The sequence below is a fragment of the Cervus elaphus genome, chromosome 28, assembly GCF_910594005.1.
Source record: "Cervus elaphus chromosome 28, mCerEla1.1, whole genome shotgun sequence".
NCBI classification, from domain to species: domain Eukaryota; kingdom Metazoa; phylum Chordata; class Mammalia; order Artiodactyla; family Cervidae; genus Cervus; species Cervus elaphus.
In genome coordinates this window covers 12,463,901-12,481,818 of record NC_057842.1, presented here as the reverse complement: position 1 = coordinate 12,481,818, position 17,918 = coordinate 12,463,901, and the positions used below count along the sequence as shown (strand labels likewise).

General features: G+C 36.6%; 1 protein-coding gene across 6 annotated transcripts in view; it reads right to left on the bottom strand.

The window, feature by feature from the left end:
* The window catches only part of FAM135A (family with sequence similarity 135 member A), a 147,422-nt gene that overhangs the window by 96,146 nt on the left and 33,358 nt on the right, over window positions 1-17,918 (bottom strand). For all 6 annotated transcript variants that reach the window (XM_043889910.1, XM_043889914.1, XM_043889913.1 and 3 more), the window contains exon 4: window positions 12,947-13,026. In XM_043889910.1, the coding sequence (XP_043745845.1) occupies window positions 12,947-13,026 (80 nt within the window). The remainder of the gene's footprint in view (window positions 1-12,946; window positions 13,027-17,918) is intronic.

Genomic DNA, 17,918 nt, shown 5'->3' with positions numbered 1-17,918 from the left:
ATGAAAGAAACAATAGTAACGATTAATAAAACTAAAATCTGGTTCTTTGAGAGAATGAACAAAATTGACAAACCTTTAGTCACACTCATCACGAAAAAATGAGAGACGAATCAAATCAACAAAATTAGAAATGAAAAAAGAGAGGTTACAATAGACAATGCAGAAATACAAAGGATTCTAAGAGACTATAATGAACTATATGGTAATAAAATGGATAACCTGGAAGAAATGGACAGACTCTTAGAAAAGTTCAATCTTCCAAGACTAAACCAGGAAGTATGAACAACCCAATTACAAGCACTGAAATTGAAGCTGTGACCAAAAATCTCCCAAAAAGCAAAAGCCCAGGACCAGACGGCTTCACAGGAGAATTCTATCAAACATTTAGAGAAGAGGAAATGCCTATCCTTCTAAAACTCTTTCAAAAAATTGCAGAGGAGGGAACACTTTCAAACTCATTCTACAAGGCCACCATCACCCTGATACCAAAACCAGACAAAGACAACACGAAAAAAGAAAACTTCAGGCCAATATTACTGATGAATTTACATGCAAAAATCCTCAACAAAATTCTAGCAAACAGAATTCAGCAACACATCAAAAAGCTCATACACCATGATCAAGTTGGGTTCATTCCAATAACGCAAGGATTCTTCAATATTCATGAATCAATCAATGTGATACACCATATTAACAAATTGAAAGATAAAAACCATATGATAATCTCAATAGATGCAGAAAAAGCCTTTGACAAAATTCAGCACCCATTTATGATTAAAACTCTTCAAAAAATGGGCATAGAAGGAACCTACCTCAACATAGTAAAGCCCATATATGATAAGCCCACAGCAAACATTCTCCTCAATGGTGAGAAACTGACAGCACTCCCCCTAAGATCAGGAACAAGACAAGGGTGTCCATACTCATCACTATTATTCAACATAATTCTGGAAGTCCTAGCTATAGCAATCAGAGAAGAAAAGGAAATAAAAGGAATCCAAATCAGAAAAGTAAAGCTCTCACTGTTTGCAGATGACATGATACTGAACACAGAAAACCCTAAAGATCAGTTCAGTTTAGTCACTCAATTGTGTCCGATTCTTTGCGACCCCATGAATCACAGCACACCAGGCCTCCCTGTCCATCACCAACTCCTGGAGCCTACTCAAACTCAAGTCCATCGAGTCGGTGATGCCATCCAGCCATCTCATTCTCTGTCATCCCCTTCTCCTCCTGCCCCCAATCCCTCTCAGCATCAGGGTCTTTTCCAATGAGTCAACTCTTTGCATGAGGTGGCCAAAGTACTGGAGTTTCAGCTTCAGCATCAGTCCTTCCAATGAACACCCAGGACTGATCTCCTTTAGGATGGACTGGTTGGATCTCCTTGCAGTCCAAGGGACTCTCAAGAGTCTTCTCCAACACCACAGTTCAAAAGCATCAATTTTTTGGCGCTCAGCTTTCTTCACAGTCCAACTCTCACATCTATACATGACCACTAAAGATAGTATCAGAAAATTACTAGAGCTAACCAGCGAATTTAGCAAAGTCTCGGGATACAAAATCAATACACAGAAGCCACTTGCATTTCTATAGACTAACAATGAAAAATCAGAAAGAGAAATTAAGGAATCAATCCCATTCACCATTACAACAAATAGAATTAAATATCTAGGAATAAGCTTACCTAAGGAGACAAAAGAACTGTACATAGAAAAGTATAAGACACTGATGAAAGAAATTCAAAGACGATATAAACAGATGGAGAGATATTCCATGTTCCTGGGTAGGAAGAATCAATATTGTGAAAATGACTATACTACCAAATGCAATCTACAGATTCAATGTGATCCCTATCAAATTACCAATAGCATTTTTCACAGAAGTAGAACAAAAATTTCACAATTCATATGGAAACACAAAAGACCCCTAATAACCAAAGCAGTCTTGAGAAAGAAGAATGGAGCTGGAGGAATCAACCTTCCTGACTTCAGATTATACTACAAAGCTACAGTCATCAAGACAGTATGGTACTGGCACAAAAACAGAAATATAGACCAATGGAACAAGACAGGAAGTCCAGAAAGAAGCCCATGCACCCATGGGTACCTTATTTTTTACAAAGGAGGCAAGAATATACAATGGGGCAGAGACAGCCTCTTCTATAAGTGGTGCTAGGAAAATGGCACAGCTACATGTAAAATGACTGAAATTAGAACACTTCCTAACACCACACACAATCCTAACCTCAAAATGGATTAAAGAACTAAATTTAAGACCAGAAACTATAAAACTCTTACAGGAAAACATAGGCAGAACCCTCGATGACATAAATCAAAGCAGATCCTCTATGACCCACCTCCAGTAAACAAGTGGGACCTGATTAAACTTAAAAGCTTTTGCACAGCAAAGGAAACTATAAGCAAGGTGAAAATACAACTATCAGAATGGGAGAAAATAATAGCAAGTGAAACAACTGACAAAGGATTAGTTTCCAAAATATACAAGCAGCTCATACAACCCAATACCAGTAAAACAAACAACCCAATCAAAAAGTGGGAAAAAGACCTAAACAGACATTTCTCCAAAGAAGACATACAGATGACTAACAAGCACATGAAAAGATGCTCAACATCCCTCATTATTAGAGAAATGCAAATCAAAACTACAATGAGATATCACCTCACACCAGTCAGAATGGCCATCATCAAAAAGTCTACAAATAATAAATACTGTGGAGGGTGTGGAAAGAAGGGAACCCTATTACACTGTTGGTGGGAGTGTAAATTGATACAGCCACTATGGAAGACGGCATGTAGAATCCTTAAAAAACTAGGAATAAAACTACCATATGACTCAGCAATCCCACTCCTAGGCATATATCCTGAGGAAACCAGGGTTGAATAAGACACGTGTATCCCATTGTTCACTGAAGCACTATTTACAATAGCTAGAACGTGGAAGCAATCTAGATGCCTATCAACAGATGAATGGATAAAGAAGTTGTGGTATATATGTACAATGGAGTATTACTCAGCCATAAAAAGTAATGCATTTGAGTCAGTTCTGATGAGGTGAAGTGAGTCAGAGTGAAGTGAGTCAGAAAGAGAAAGATAAATATTGTATTCTAACACACATCTATGGAATCTAGAAAAACAGTTCTGAAGAATTTATTTACAGGACAGCAATGGAGAAACAGACATAGAGAATAGACTTATGGACATGGGGAGAGGAGAGGAGAGGGTGAAATATATGGAAACAGTAACACAGAAACTTACATTAACATATGTAAAATAGAGAGCCAACGGGAATTTGCTGTATGGCTCAGGAAACTCAAACAGGGGCTCTGTATCAACCTAGAGGGGTGGGATGGGGAGGGAGATGGGAGCGAGGTTCAAAAGGGTTGGGCTATATATATACCTATGGCCGATTCATGTTGAGGTTTGATAGAAAACAGCAAACTCTGTAAATCAATCATCCTTCAATAAAAAAATTAAAAAAAGAATGCGGGAAAAAAAACACAAAATCGGTGAATTTTTGTACAGTCATTTTAATACTGAAGATGGAAGAAAAAAGCAACATGTGTGCCATATTATGCTTATTTCAAGAAAGGTATAAATACAACTGAAATGCAAAAAAGATTTGTGCAGTGTATGGAAAAGGTGCTGTGACTGATCAAATGTGTCAAAATGGTTTGCAAAGCTCGTGCTGGAGATTTCTCGCTGGACAATGCCCCACCATAGGTTAGAGCAGTTGAAACTGATAGTGATCATCTCAAGCCACTAATTGAGAAAACAAATTAATGTTATACCACAGCCAACATACTCAAAATATCCAAATCAAGCAATGAAAGTCATTTGCATCAGCTGTTACGTTAGTCCCTTTGATGTTTGGGTTCTACATAAGTTAAACAGAAAAAACCTTCTTGATGGTATTTCTGCATGACACTCTCTACTTAAATGTAATGAAAATGTTCCATTTTTAAAACAAATTATGACGGTGATGAAAAGTGGATACTGTACAATAATCTGGGAAGAAGAGATTATGGGGCAAGCAAAATGAACCATCACCAACCATAACAAAGGCTGGTCTTCATCCAAAATAATTGATTCCAAAAAATACTGCTCCTAATTAGACCAACTGAAGGTAGCACTTGATGAAAGCATCCAGAATCAGTTAAGAGAAAACACATACTCTTCCATCAAGATAATGCAACAATACATATTTCTTTAATAACCTGTTACAGCTTAGCTGGGAAGTTCTGATTCATCCGCCATAATCACCAGACCTTGCACTTTGAATGTTCATTAATTGTGGTTTTTATGATATTCTCTTAATGGAAAAAAATTTCAATTCCCTGGAAGACTGTAAAAGGCACTTGGAACAGTTCTTTGCTCAAAGAGATAAAAAGTTTTGCAAAGATGGATTATGAAATTGCTTGAAAATTGGCAGAAGGTAGTGGAACAAAATGGTGAATACATTGTTCAATAAACAAAAAATATTCTCTGTGAAAATGAAAAATGTGCCTTTTATTTTTACTTTAAAAATGAAAGGAAATTTTGACCAACCAATATCTAACAAACCAAATTCAACAGCATATTAAAAGGATCACATACTATAATCAGCGGGATTTATCCCTGGGAAGCATGGATGGTTTGACATATGCAAATCAATAAACATATACCACATTAAGAAAATGATGATAAATGAAGGATAACAGTCATATAATCATCTCAAAAGATGCAGAAAAATAATTTGACAACATTCAACATACTTTCACGACAAAAAGTCAATCAATTAGGTACAGAAGGAATGTATCTCAATATAATAAAGGCCATTTATGACAAGCCCACAGCTATCATCCTTAATGGTAAAAAGTTTAAAGTGCTCCTTTCAACTCAGGAACAAGACAAGCATGCTCACTTTCATCACTCCTTTATGACATAGTACTGAAGTCCTAGCCACACACACACAAAAAAAGGAAATTAAATGTATCCAAATAGGAAAGGAAGAAATAAAAGTGTCTGTCTGTACAGATGACATGATCTTATACACAGAAAACCCTAAAGATTCCACCAAAAAGCTGTTAGAACTAATCCATGAATTTGGTAAAGTTGCAGGACACAAAATCAACATACAAAAACCAATTGCATTTCTATACATTAACAATGAACTACTTGAAAAATCTCACTTACACTAGCATCAAAAGCAATAAAATACTTAGGTATAAATTTAACCAAAGGAGATGAAATACCTATACATTAAAAACTGTAAGATACTGAGGAAAGAAACTGAAGAAAACACAAATAAATGGAAAGATAACCTATGTTCTTAGATTGGAAGAATTAATATTGCTAAAATATCCATATTACCTGAAGTGATCTACAAATTCAATAAAATTGCTATCAAAATTCCAATGGCATTTTTCATAGAAATAGAAAAAATTATCCTAAAATTTGTATTAGACCACAAAAGTCCCTGAATAGCCAGAGCAATCTTAAGAGCAAAAGAACAAAGCTGGAGGCATCACACTTCTTAATGTCAAACTATACTGAATGGCTATAGTAACTAAAATAGTATGGTAGTAGTATGAAAACAGGCACATAGATCAGTGGAAGGAAAAAAGAGCCCAGAAATCAGCCCACACACATATGATCAACTAGTAACTGACAGGGTGCCAAGAGCACATAATAAGAAAAAGGAAGTCCCTTCAATAAACCATGCTGGGAAAACTGGATATACACATGCAGAAGAATAAAACTGGACTCCTATTATATATTACTCAGAAAAACTAACTCAAAATGGATTAGACTTAAATTTTAAGACCTGAAACCACAAACTTCTAGAAGAAAACATAGGGAGAAAGCTCCTTTACCTTGGTCTTGTGTAATATTTATGTTTGACACCAAAGCAAAGGCAACAGACAGGTAGGATTACATAAAACTACAAGGCTTCTGCACAGTGGAAGACACCACCAACAAAAGAAAAAGCAACCTACTGAATGGAATAGAGTATCTGCCAATCATACATCTGATAGGGGATAACATCCAAAATCTATAAAGAACCAAGCAACTGACTAGCAAAAACAAAAAATCTGACTTTAAAACGGGCAGAAGAAATGAATAGACATTTTTTTCCAAAGAACCCATAAAGCCCTGGTGGTCCAGTGGCTAAGACTCCTAGTGGAGTCATGCTCCTAATGGAGGGGGGCCAAGTTTGATCCCTGGTCAGGGAACTAGATCCTACATTCCACAACTAAGAGTTCACACTGTGCAATTAAAAGATCCCACATGCCACAAGGAAGATTGAAGATCCTGCACGCCACTAACCAAATAAATGAAGAGGTAAGTAGAAACACTAAAAAGAAAGACATACAAATGGCCAACGGGTACATAAAATGGTGCTCAACATCACTAATCATCACAAATTACTGATTTTCAGGGAAATGTAAATCAAAAGCATAAAGAGCTATCTCTTCACACTTGTTAGATTGGTTATTTAAAAAACAAGTCCAGAGATAACAAATGTTACGATGTGAAAAGAGATGCTAGAATGTGAAAAGAGAACACTTGTATGCACTGTTGGTGGGAAATGTGAATTGGTGCAGCTACTATAAAAAACAGTATGGAGGATCCACAAAATATTAAAAACAATTTCCACATGATCCAGCAATCCCACTCCCAGATATGTATTTGGAAGAAATGAAATCAGTATTTCAAAGAAAGTTTTGCATGCACATTTTCATTGCAGCATTATTCACAACTGCCAAGATGTGGAAATAACCCAAGTGTCTGTCAGTGGATGAATAGATAAAGAAAATGCAGTGTATATATTCACAATGGATATTATTCAGCCATAAAAAGATGGAAATCCTGTCATCTGCAGCAATATGGATGAAGCTGGAGGGCATTATGCTATACAAAATAAGTCAGACAGAGAAAAGACAGATACTGGATGTTATCACTTACATGTGGAAACAAAACAAAATCAATTTGGGGGACTTTTCCTGAAGATCCAGTGGTTAAACTCCTCATTCCCAAGCAGAGAGCTTGAGTTCAATCCCTGTTAAGAGAACTAGACCCTGCACGTGACAACTAAGACCCAGCACAGCTAACTTTAAAAAAAAGTGAATTTCATAGACAGACAACCAAATGGTGGTTGCCAGGGGCTGGGGTGTGAGAGAAACTGTAAGATGTAGTTCAAAGGGTACAAACTTTTAGTTATAAGAAAAATAAGTTCTGAGGATCTCATGCACAGCATTGTGACTATAGCTAGTAATAAAGTACTGTATACTTAAAATTTGTTAAGAATAATCTTAACCCTTCTTTACCACAAACACACAAAAAAACTATGTGAGGGGTTAGATGTGCTAATTATCTAGATTATGGCAATTTTTTCACACTGTATCTGTATAACAAATCACATATTTATATGTATTATGTGGTGTATATATGTATATATATAAAACAAACCATGTTGTACATTTTTAATATACAAAATTATGTTTGTTAATTATTCCTTGATAAAGCTGAAAAAATAAGCAAATAAAAAGTCCAGAAAAAAGAAGTCTTTCTAGCTTTTTTTTTCAACAGACAATGTTAAGAAATACAACAGAGCAAGACATTTAGTTTACTAGATTAAGGAACTTCAAAAAGGGAGGATCAATCTATCTTATAACACTAGTTGCTTTAACCTCTGTTTCCTAGAAAGCAGATTTACAAAAGACCTATTGACAATAAATATATACATTAACATGTAAAGTTCAACATTCAGAAAACTAAGATCATGGCATCTGGTCCCATCACTTCATGGGAAATAGATGGGGAGACAGGGGAAACAGTGTCAGGCCTTATTTTTTTGGGCTCCAAAATCACTGCAGATGGTGACTGCAGCCATGAAATTAAAAGACGCTTACTCCTTGGAAGGAAAGTTATGACCAACTTAGATAGCATATTAAAAAGCAGAGACATTACTTTGCCAACAAAGGTCCGTCTAATCAAGGCTATGGTTTTTCCAGTGGTCATGTTTGGATGTGAGAGTTGGACTGTGAAGAAAGCTGAGCGCCGAAAAATTGATGCTTTTGAACTGTGGTGTTGGAGAAGACTCTTGAGAGTCCCTGGGACTGCAAGGAGATCCAACCAGTCCATCCTAAAGGAGATCAGTCCTGGGTGTTCATTGGAAGGACTGATGCTGAAGCTGAAACTCCAGTACTTTGGCCACCTCATGTGAAGAGTTGACTCATTGGAAAAGACCCTGATGCTGGGAGGGATTGGGGGCAAGAGGAGAAGGGGATGACAGAGGATGAGATGGCTGGATGCCATCACCGACTCGATGGACATGAGTTTGAGTAAACTCTGGGAGTAGGTGATAGACAGGGAGGCCTGGTGTGCTGCGATTCATGGGGTTGCAAAGAGTCAGACATGACTGAGCGACTGAACTGAACTGAACATGTACAAAAGGCCAAGAAGAAAATTTATTTTTTCTTTTTAAAAGAAATATACATCTTTTTGGTCATAAGCAATATGAGCATTTTGACAGTCTTCAAAAACATAAACTCTTCATCATATAAAATACATTAAACTTTTAACATGAACCAGCATTTTAGTATCCCCAGTATGCTAAGAAAGATAATCTTCAGCACATCAGATTGCCAGAATATATTTTTAAATTTCAAAACTGAACTAAATTGTGCTCAATACAGCTTTATGCTGTTGTTGTTCAGTCAGTAATTGTGTCTGACTCTTTGCAACCCACATACTGCAGCACACCAGATTTCTCTGTCTTCATTATCTCCTGGAGTGTGCCCAAGTCATGGCCATTGAGTTAGTGAAGCCATCCAATCATCTCATCCTGTGTTACCCTCTTCGCCTCCTGCCCACAATCTTTCCCAGCATCATGGTCTTTTCAAATGAGTCAGCTCTTCCCATCAGGTGGCCAAAGTACTGGAGCTTTAGCATCAGTCCTTCGAATGAATATTCAGGGTTGATTTCCTTTAGGATTGACTGGCTTGATCTCCTTGCTTTCCAAGGGACTCTCAAGTCTTCTCCAACACCACAATTGGAAAGCATCAATTCCTCAGCCCTCAGCCATCTTTATTGTCCAGCTCTCACATCCATACATGACTACTGAAAAAACCATAGCTTTAACTAGATGGACCTTTGTTGGCAAAGTAATGTCTCTGCTTTTTCTTTTTCCATTTATTTTTATTAGTTGGAGGCTAATTACTTTACAATATTGTAGTGGTTTTTGTCATACATTGACATGAATCAGCCATGGAGTTACATGTATTCCCCATCCCGATCCCCACTCCCACCTCCCTCTCTACCCGATCCCTCTGGGTCTTCCCAGTGCACCAGGCCCGAGCACTTGTCTCATGCATCCAACCTGGGCTGGTGATCTGTTTCACCATAGATAATATACATGTTTCGATGCTGTTCTCTCAAAACATCCCACCCTCGCCTTCTCCCACAGAGACCAAAAGTCTGTTCTGTACATCTGTGTCTCTTTTTCTGTTTTGCATATAGGGTTATCATTACCATCTTTCTAAATTCCATATATATTAGTATACTGTAATGGTCTTTATCATTCTGGCTTACTTCACTCTGTATAATGGGCTCCAGTTTCATCCATCTCATTAGAACTGATTCAAATGAATTCTTTTTAATGGTTGAGTAATATTCCATGGTGTATATGTACCACAGCTTCCTTATCCATTTGTCTGCTGATGGGCATCTAGGTTGCTTCCATGTCCTGGCTATTATAAACAGTGCTGCGATGAACATTGCGGTGCATGTGTCTCTTTCAGATCTGGTTTCCTCAGTGTGTATGTCCAGAAGTGGGATTGCTGGGTCATATGGCAGTTCTATTTCCAGTTTTTTAAGAAATCTCCACACTGTTCTCCATAGCGGCATAGCGGCATAGTTTGCATTCCCACCAAGAGTGTAAGAGGGTTCCCTTTTCTCCACACCCTCTCCAGCATTTATTGCTTGTAGACTTTTGGATAGCAGCCATCCTGACTGGCGTGTAATGGTACCTCATCGTGGTTTTGATTTGCATTTCTCTGATAATGAGTGATGTTGTCTCTGCTTTTTAATATGCTGTCTAGGTTGGTCATACCTTTACTTTCGGGAGCAATTATCTTTTAATTTCATGGCTACAGTCACCATCTGCAGTGATTTGGGAGCCCAAGAAAATAAAATCTGCCATTGTTTACACTTTTCCCCTGTTTATTTGCCATGAGGTGATGGGACTGGATGCCATGATCTTAATTTTTTGAATGCTGAGTTTTAAGCCAGCTTTTTCACTCTCTTTCACCCTCATCAAGAGGCTCTTTTGTTCCTCTTCACTTTCTGCCATTAGAGTGGCATCATCTGTATATCTGAAGTTGTTGATATTTCTCCCGGCAATTTTGATTCCAGCTTGTGATTCATCCAGCCCAGCATTTCACATGATGTATTTTGCATAGAAGTTAAATAAGCAAGGTGACAATATACAGGCTTGACATACTCCTTTCCCAATTTTGAACCAGTCCATTGTTCCATGTCCAGTTTTAACTATTCCTTCTTGACCTTCATACAGGTTTCTCAGGAGACAGGTAAAGTAGTCTGGTATTCCCATCTCTTTAAGAATTTTCCAGTTTGTTATAATCTACACAAAGACTTTAGTATAGTCAATGAAGCAGAAGTAGACATTTTTCCGGAATTCTCTTATTTTGTGTGTGTGTGTGTGTGTGAGCCAAGAGATGCTGGCAATTTGATCTCAGGTTCCTCTACCTTTTTAAAATTCAGCTTGTACATCTACAAGTTCTTGGTTCACTAACTGCTGAAGCCTAGCTTGAAGGATTTTGAGCATTACCTTGCTAGCATGTGAAATGAGCACAATTGTGCAGTAGTTTGAACATTCTCTGGCATTGCCTTTCTTTGGGATTGGAATGAAAACTGACTTTTCCCAGTGCTGTGGCTACTGCTGAGTTTTCCAAATTTGCTGGCGTATTAAGTGCAATAGTTTCACAGCATCATCTTTTAGGATTTGAAAGAGCTCAGCTGGAATTCCATCGCTTTCACTAGCTTTGTTCATAGTCATGCTTCCTAAGGCCCCCTTGACTTCGCATTCCAGGATGTCTGGTTCTAGGTGACTGACTGCACCATCGTGGTTATCCGGGTTATTAAGATTTTTCTGTTTTAGCTCTTCTGTATATTCTTGCCACGTCTTCTCAATCTCTTCTGTTTCTGTTAGGTCCCTGCCATTTCTGACCTTTATTGTGCCCATCTTTGCATGAAATGTTCCCTTGGTATCTCTGATTTTCTTCAAGAGATCTCTAGTCTTTCCCATTCTATCGTTTTCCTCTATTTCATCACGTTGTTCACTTAAGAAGGCTTTCTCATCTCCACTTGTTATCCTCTGGAAGCTTGCACTCAGTTAGATATATCTTTCCCTTTCACTTCTCTTCTTTTCTCAGCTATTTGTAAGGCCTCTTCAGACAATCATTTGCCTTCTTGCATTTCTTTTTCTTGGGGATGGTTTTGGTGACTGTTTCTGGTACAATGTTACAAATCGCTGTCCATAGTTCTTCAAGCACTCTGTCTACCAGATTTAATCCCTTGAATCTATCTGTCACTTTCACTGTAAACTCATAAGGAATTCGATTTAGGTCATACCTGAATGGGCAAGTGGTTTTCTCTACTTTCTTCAATTTAGGCCTGAATTTGGCAGTAAGTTCATGATCTGAGCCACAGTCAGCTCCAGGTCTTATTTTTTCTGACTGTATAGAACTTGTCCATCTTTGACTGCAAAGAATTAATCAATCTGATTTTGCTATTGACCATCTGATGATGTCCATGTATAGAGTAGTCTCTTAAGTCGCTGGAAGAGGGTGTCTGCTATGACCAGTATGTTCTCCTGGCAAAACTCTGTTAGCCTTTGCCCTACTTCATTTTGTACTCCAAGGCCATACCTGCCTATTACTCTAGGTAACTCTTGACTTTCTAATTCTGCACCCCCACAATTGAGCATCATTTCTGCTTTGGCCCAGCCTCTTCATTCTTTCTGGAGCTATTCTTCTGTTCTTCTGCAGTAGCATACTGGATACCTACCAACCTGGGGGGCTCATCTTTCATATTTTTCCCTTTTCACCCTGTTCATGGTGTTCTCGAGGCAAAAATACTGAAGTGGTGTGCCATTCTCTTCTCCAGTGGGCTGTGTTTTGTCTTGGGTGGCCCTGCACATAATGGCTCACAGCTTCACTGAGCTAGCTTTACATAAGGTGTTTTTTAATGTTTTGTGATGCATTAAAAACTGTTAGTTCATATTAGAAATGAAAACTCTCTAGTATGTTTCATTAATCATTGTATTTTCTAACTGCTTAATAGAATATACTGTATCAAGAAAGCTGAAAAAAAATGCCCAATGATTACATCAGGACCACTAGTTTTGGTTCAAATCCTTTAATGCTAGAGTGTCTCCTTAGAACATGAGTAAATAAAAGAGCTGTTACAACATGTCTATTTTATACTTTCTGACCCTTTATTTTCTCATTAATCAAGTAAAAAAAAAAGTAGGTGAAAAAATAAACTCAAAACACATACTATAAAACTTTATCATAAAACAGCTTTGTAATCATATGTCAAATTATGTATTCACATTCACTGTGCATTTGTTAAAAGTACATATTACATGATATAATTGATATCACCCTTACTTATGTTTGTTTTCATGGAAATTTCACATACTTTTACTTGCTCATCCTAAGAAACCTAAGATGGAGACAAGGAATATATAATCAAGCCTGTTTTACTGAGACCTCAAATATATTTCTTATACGAAGTATGAGAATGATGCTCTTTGGCATCTTGTGTTCATAATTAAAAGATAAAAATAATTATTAAAAGTCATTATTGGTCATTATAATCTTGCTTCATTTTTTTTTAATTGAGAATATTCCTTGGCTTACCTGCTGCATGTAGCAAACTAGCTTCTACTCTGTGTGGAACTCTTGGTGGAATTTTCATAGATGCACGAATCTGGTAAAAACTAAAGCAAAAGAGACAAAAGAAGTCACTTCGAAACATTTAAAAAATATGCAATGCCCCTATTTCTATATATCTATATGTATTAAAAAATAAAGTTTGTCTGCTTTATCAATCTCCCATAGTATTTACTATTGGTGGAAAACAGTGTACCAGATCCACATACAGATCAAACATTACAACTGCATTGCATACAACCCAAAGAGAAACAGGCATATGTAAAGACAGAAACATTCTTACTTTAAATGAGAGAATGTCATAACAATAGCAGGAGTTTACTAAGGATTCTAAGGCTTTCACTGCTTAATCTGGTTTATTATTTTTTCATTTAAAAGACAATAAAAATATTCTTAAGCACAATTTTGAGAAAACACAGGATTAATAGCAAACAGCTTTAAAAATTGGTTTCATACCATAAGACATGTATTATGTTGAAAGAATTCAGTTTTATTCAAGGTCAGTGCTATTCTGTTTAGTTTATTACTTGCATAAGATTAAGAATATATATATGTACATATATATATATATATAAAAATCTACCAGTCATTAACAATCAGTTTAAATAGAAAAAATTATGAGGTAAAAACAAATGCTTCTGTTTTAACATCATTACACTATAAGTTTGTGCATGTAATGGACGATATATGTATCTATGTATACAAACACACATACACAAAGGGTTACTAAAAGCTAAATGATGATTATAAATCAGGGATGAGTTTAGATGGACACTAGAGAGTTGAATATTTAATCTTAATTTTTCTTTAATGATTTCCTAGGCAGGAGTATAAATCTGTAAATAATACAAAGATTATTTAAAATACATAAATTTATTACTATGATATCTAGGAAAGCATGGCATTGGAGAGAATATATGGACAATGACAGATTTAAAGATTGAAAGAAAGAGTGGTCAATTAAACTTAGAACCTTTAAAATCACAATTTGGCCCTAAAAAGAACTGGCAAAATGCTACAGAGATAGATGTTGAGTTAAGATTAAGATGAGGTCACCCTGAAAACATGAGATGACTGAGAACAAAAATCAAAGTGGAAAAAGCAGGAACCTTGGCATTAGATAGCAAAGTTTTAATTTTAATTAAAGATTAAATCAAACACTGATATTTTGAAATATTCAGGTATGCCATATAACAGCTAAGAATAAACAACTGATACGTTTCATTTTAAACTCCTTACTAAACTTCCTAAACAGGAACTATGACCTACTTATAAGTGTACACCCACAATTATAATATAATTGATTTGTACACATTACATTCAAAGACATTTAAACAACACTGCATTTGTGGTATACCATTAGAGTATCTTATTTAAAACTCCCTGAACTTAAATGTGCGTGTGTACATATAATACATACATGTACCATTAATTCACAACTTACAGAGGACCCACCAACGTGTTAGCCACTGGCCTAAGTACTAGAAACACAGGGAAATCAAACCACTGGTAGTAATTACATACATTATTTTAAACGATGTTCCTTTTGCATTTGTAATAGGAGCCTATTATGACTGCAAATACATTTTTAAAATTAGAATTAATGGTACTTTAAGGTACAAATCCCCAAAAATGAGCAAAACTTTCAACTGTGTGTGTTAGCTACTTTCAAGACTGTGCATATGTTAACTATTTTTTACATAAAATATCAAGCAACAAAATTTTTAAAACACAGGATAAAATACATCCTTTTTAAGGGCCATGGTGAGCTAGGCTATTTAGAACTTCTTGCTTAAAAAACAACCGAAACTGCCAAATAAAGTATTAAAATGTATCTTTATAAGATTATTGAAGAAGTAACAAAATAGTATAGAATTATCAAAGAAAATCAGTCAGGCAGGCAACACAATGAAGCTGTTTCTGTCCTGAATGCATCTGCTGATCCATTCAGACAAATCTCACTTTCACTTTTAAAAACCTGACGTATATTCCTAATATATAAAGAGCATCTAAAAACAGAGAAAAAGACCAATTAACCTAAAAAAGTGTGTAAAAGATATTAATAAATGGTTCACCAAAAAAGAAATGCCAATGTCTCTTAAATACATGAAAAAATGTTCAGTCTTACTTATAATTTTAAAAACCACAAATTAAAACTATAATGAGCTATCTTTTCTCACCTATCACATTGACGGAAATTCAACTATTTGACAAAATACTCTGTTGGTGACAGTCTGGACAAAAAGGAATTCTGCACTGCTGGAGAGGTAAAAGGGTGCAAGCCCATGTGGAACGGAATTTAGCCACAAAGAGCAAAAACACACATATTTACTCTCTGACCTAGCATCACACTTGTTAGACTATCTCCCAAAGATACTTCAGCAAAAATTTTCAGTGAGGTAGCATAAGGCTATTCACTGCAGTATTAGCTGCAACAAGAAAACTCGAGAAAAAATGTCTATCAATAAAGGACTGGCTGAATAAACTATGGTGCAGTACCACACAGTTATAAAACATAATCTTATATACATATATACATACATCTATATATGTGTGTGCATGCTAAGTTGCTTCAGTTGTGTCTGACTGCGACCCTGTGGACCATAGCCTGCCAGGCTCCTGTGTCCTAGCGATTCTCCAGGCAAGAATACTTGGAGTGGGTTGGCATGCCCTCCTCCAGGGGATCTTCCCTACCCAGGGATGAAATCCATGCCTCATATGTCTCCTGCACCGGCAGGCAGGTTCTTTACCCCTAGTGCCACTAGCATATTTGTTTCTATATTTAGCATATCTATATATACTACAAAGCAGTGATCTCTTCAAGACAAAAGCTCCAAGTATAGAATATGTATATTATGCTACCTTTGTTTGAGAATAAAGGATATGATTATGTATTTTTTGCCTTTTAAAAAAAAGTAATAAAAAGGAAGAAGGACATACACAAAACTAATAAAAAATAAAATGGCTTTTATAGGTGGGGAGATGGGGAAATGGGGGTGAAGAGAAGGAAAAGGGATGAAAATAAGGCCCTTTTCAATGAACGTACTTCAGAGTTTTTATTTTGGAATCATAAAATTTTTTTATAAAAAAGCAAAATACATTAACTTTAAAAAGCTATCCCTTAAACCACCCTAAAATAACTGAACTTAATGTGTATCTACTTAATTGCAATTTCACAGAGTACTTTCAAGTGATTTTTAAAACACAGTACTTCCAGTGCTTGTTCCTTATGGGATATACAATAAAAGAAAACCCCAAAGCGATTCCAAACAACATTAATAGTCTTGCTGGTTATGTTGCTACCGTTATTTTGAAATTATCTTAGACATATCTACACACACATGAATAAAGCAATGAGTAATTATGTTATTAGGAACCAAGACTTTCAGTGTAAATGAAAAGAGATAGAAATATAAAGTTAAAAAAATAAATCAAAAGTTAGAACAGGAAAATAGCAAAAATTTATGAAGTATTTTTCTTTAAAAAAGTGTACTTTCTGTGTCAACTGAGAAGGCCTAGAAACAATGATTCAATAAAAATGTGTACTTTTAACACATATATTATGATCTCTCAACACTATTTCCCACTAAAAGGAACTAGAGCCCCTTGGCTGATTCTAAATGTAGAACAGGGAATATCACTAGAGTCTGAAACAACTAGCAATAGTAGGAGACGAACACTGCTTGGATTATCCCATGAGAAGTTTGCAGAAATCAACCTACAGGGCTCCCTCTGAACATCAGGAAGTCATGATGCAGTATAACCCATCAAGTATGATAAAAATACTTTGGCCTCCTGATGCGAAGAACTGACTCATTGGAAAAGACCCTGCTGCTGGGAAAGACTGAAGGTGGGAGAAGGGGAAGACAGAGGATGAGATGGTTGGATGGCATCACTGACTTGATAGACATGAGTTTGAGTAAGCTCTGGGAGTTGGTGATGGACAGGGAAGCCTGGCATGTGGCAATCCATGGGATCGCAAAGAGTCAGACAGGACTGAGAGACTGAACAACATTCACAGATATTTTATTTTTTAAAAGTTGAAGGTTTGTAGCAACCATGCATCAAGTGTCTACCGACATGATTTTCTCAATAGCATTCACTCACTTTGTGTCTCAGTGTCATGCTCTGATAATTCAGGCTGTATTTCAAACTTTTTCATTATTATTGCATTTGTTACAGTGATCTGTGGTCAGTGAACTTTGATGTTACTCCTGTTGTTGTTCTGTGGTGCCAGGAACCACTCATGTTAGGCAGTGAGCTGAAACTTCTCTGGCAGCCCAGTGGTGGAGACTGCTTCCACTGCAGGGCCACAGGTTTCATCTTTGGTTGGGGAACTAAGATCCCCCATGCCACGTGGCCAAAAAGTAGAAATAAATAAATAAAATTGGGCCAACTTTTAACAGAAAATTAAAAAAAAAAAAAAAGACACTGAACTAATAAATACTGTGTGTGTTTTGAGAGCTCTACCAACTGGCTGTACCCCCATCTCTCCCCCTCTCCCCAAGCTTCCCAGTTAAGACACACAATATTGAAATTAGGCCAGTTAACAATCCTACAATGGCTTCTAAGTGAAAGGAAGAGCTGGTTGTTTCTCACTTTAAATCAAAAGCTAGAATTAATTAAGCTTAGTGAGGAAGGCACATTCAAGGCAGAAAACTCAGCCTCTTGTGCCAGCCAGCCAAGCTGTAGATTCAAAGGAAAAGCCCTGACAGAAATTATAAATGCTACTCCAGTGAACACACGAATGAAAAGAAAGCAAACAACCTGACTGCTGACATGAAGAATATTTCAGTGATCTAAGGAGAAGATGAAACCGGCTATACATTTCCTCATGCCAAAGTCTAAAACCAGAGCAAGGCCCTAAATACCTTCAATTCTACGAAGGCTGAGTGAAGCAAGGAAGCTGTAGAAGGGAAGTTTGAAGCCAGCAGAGGCT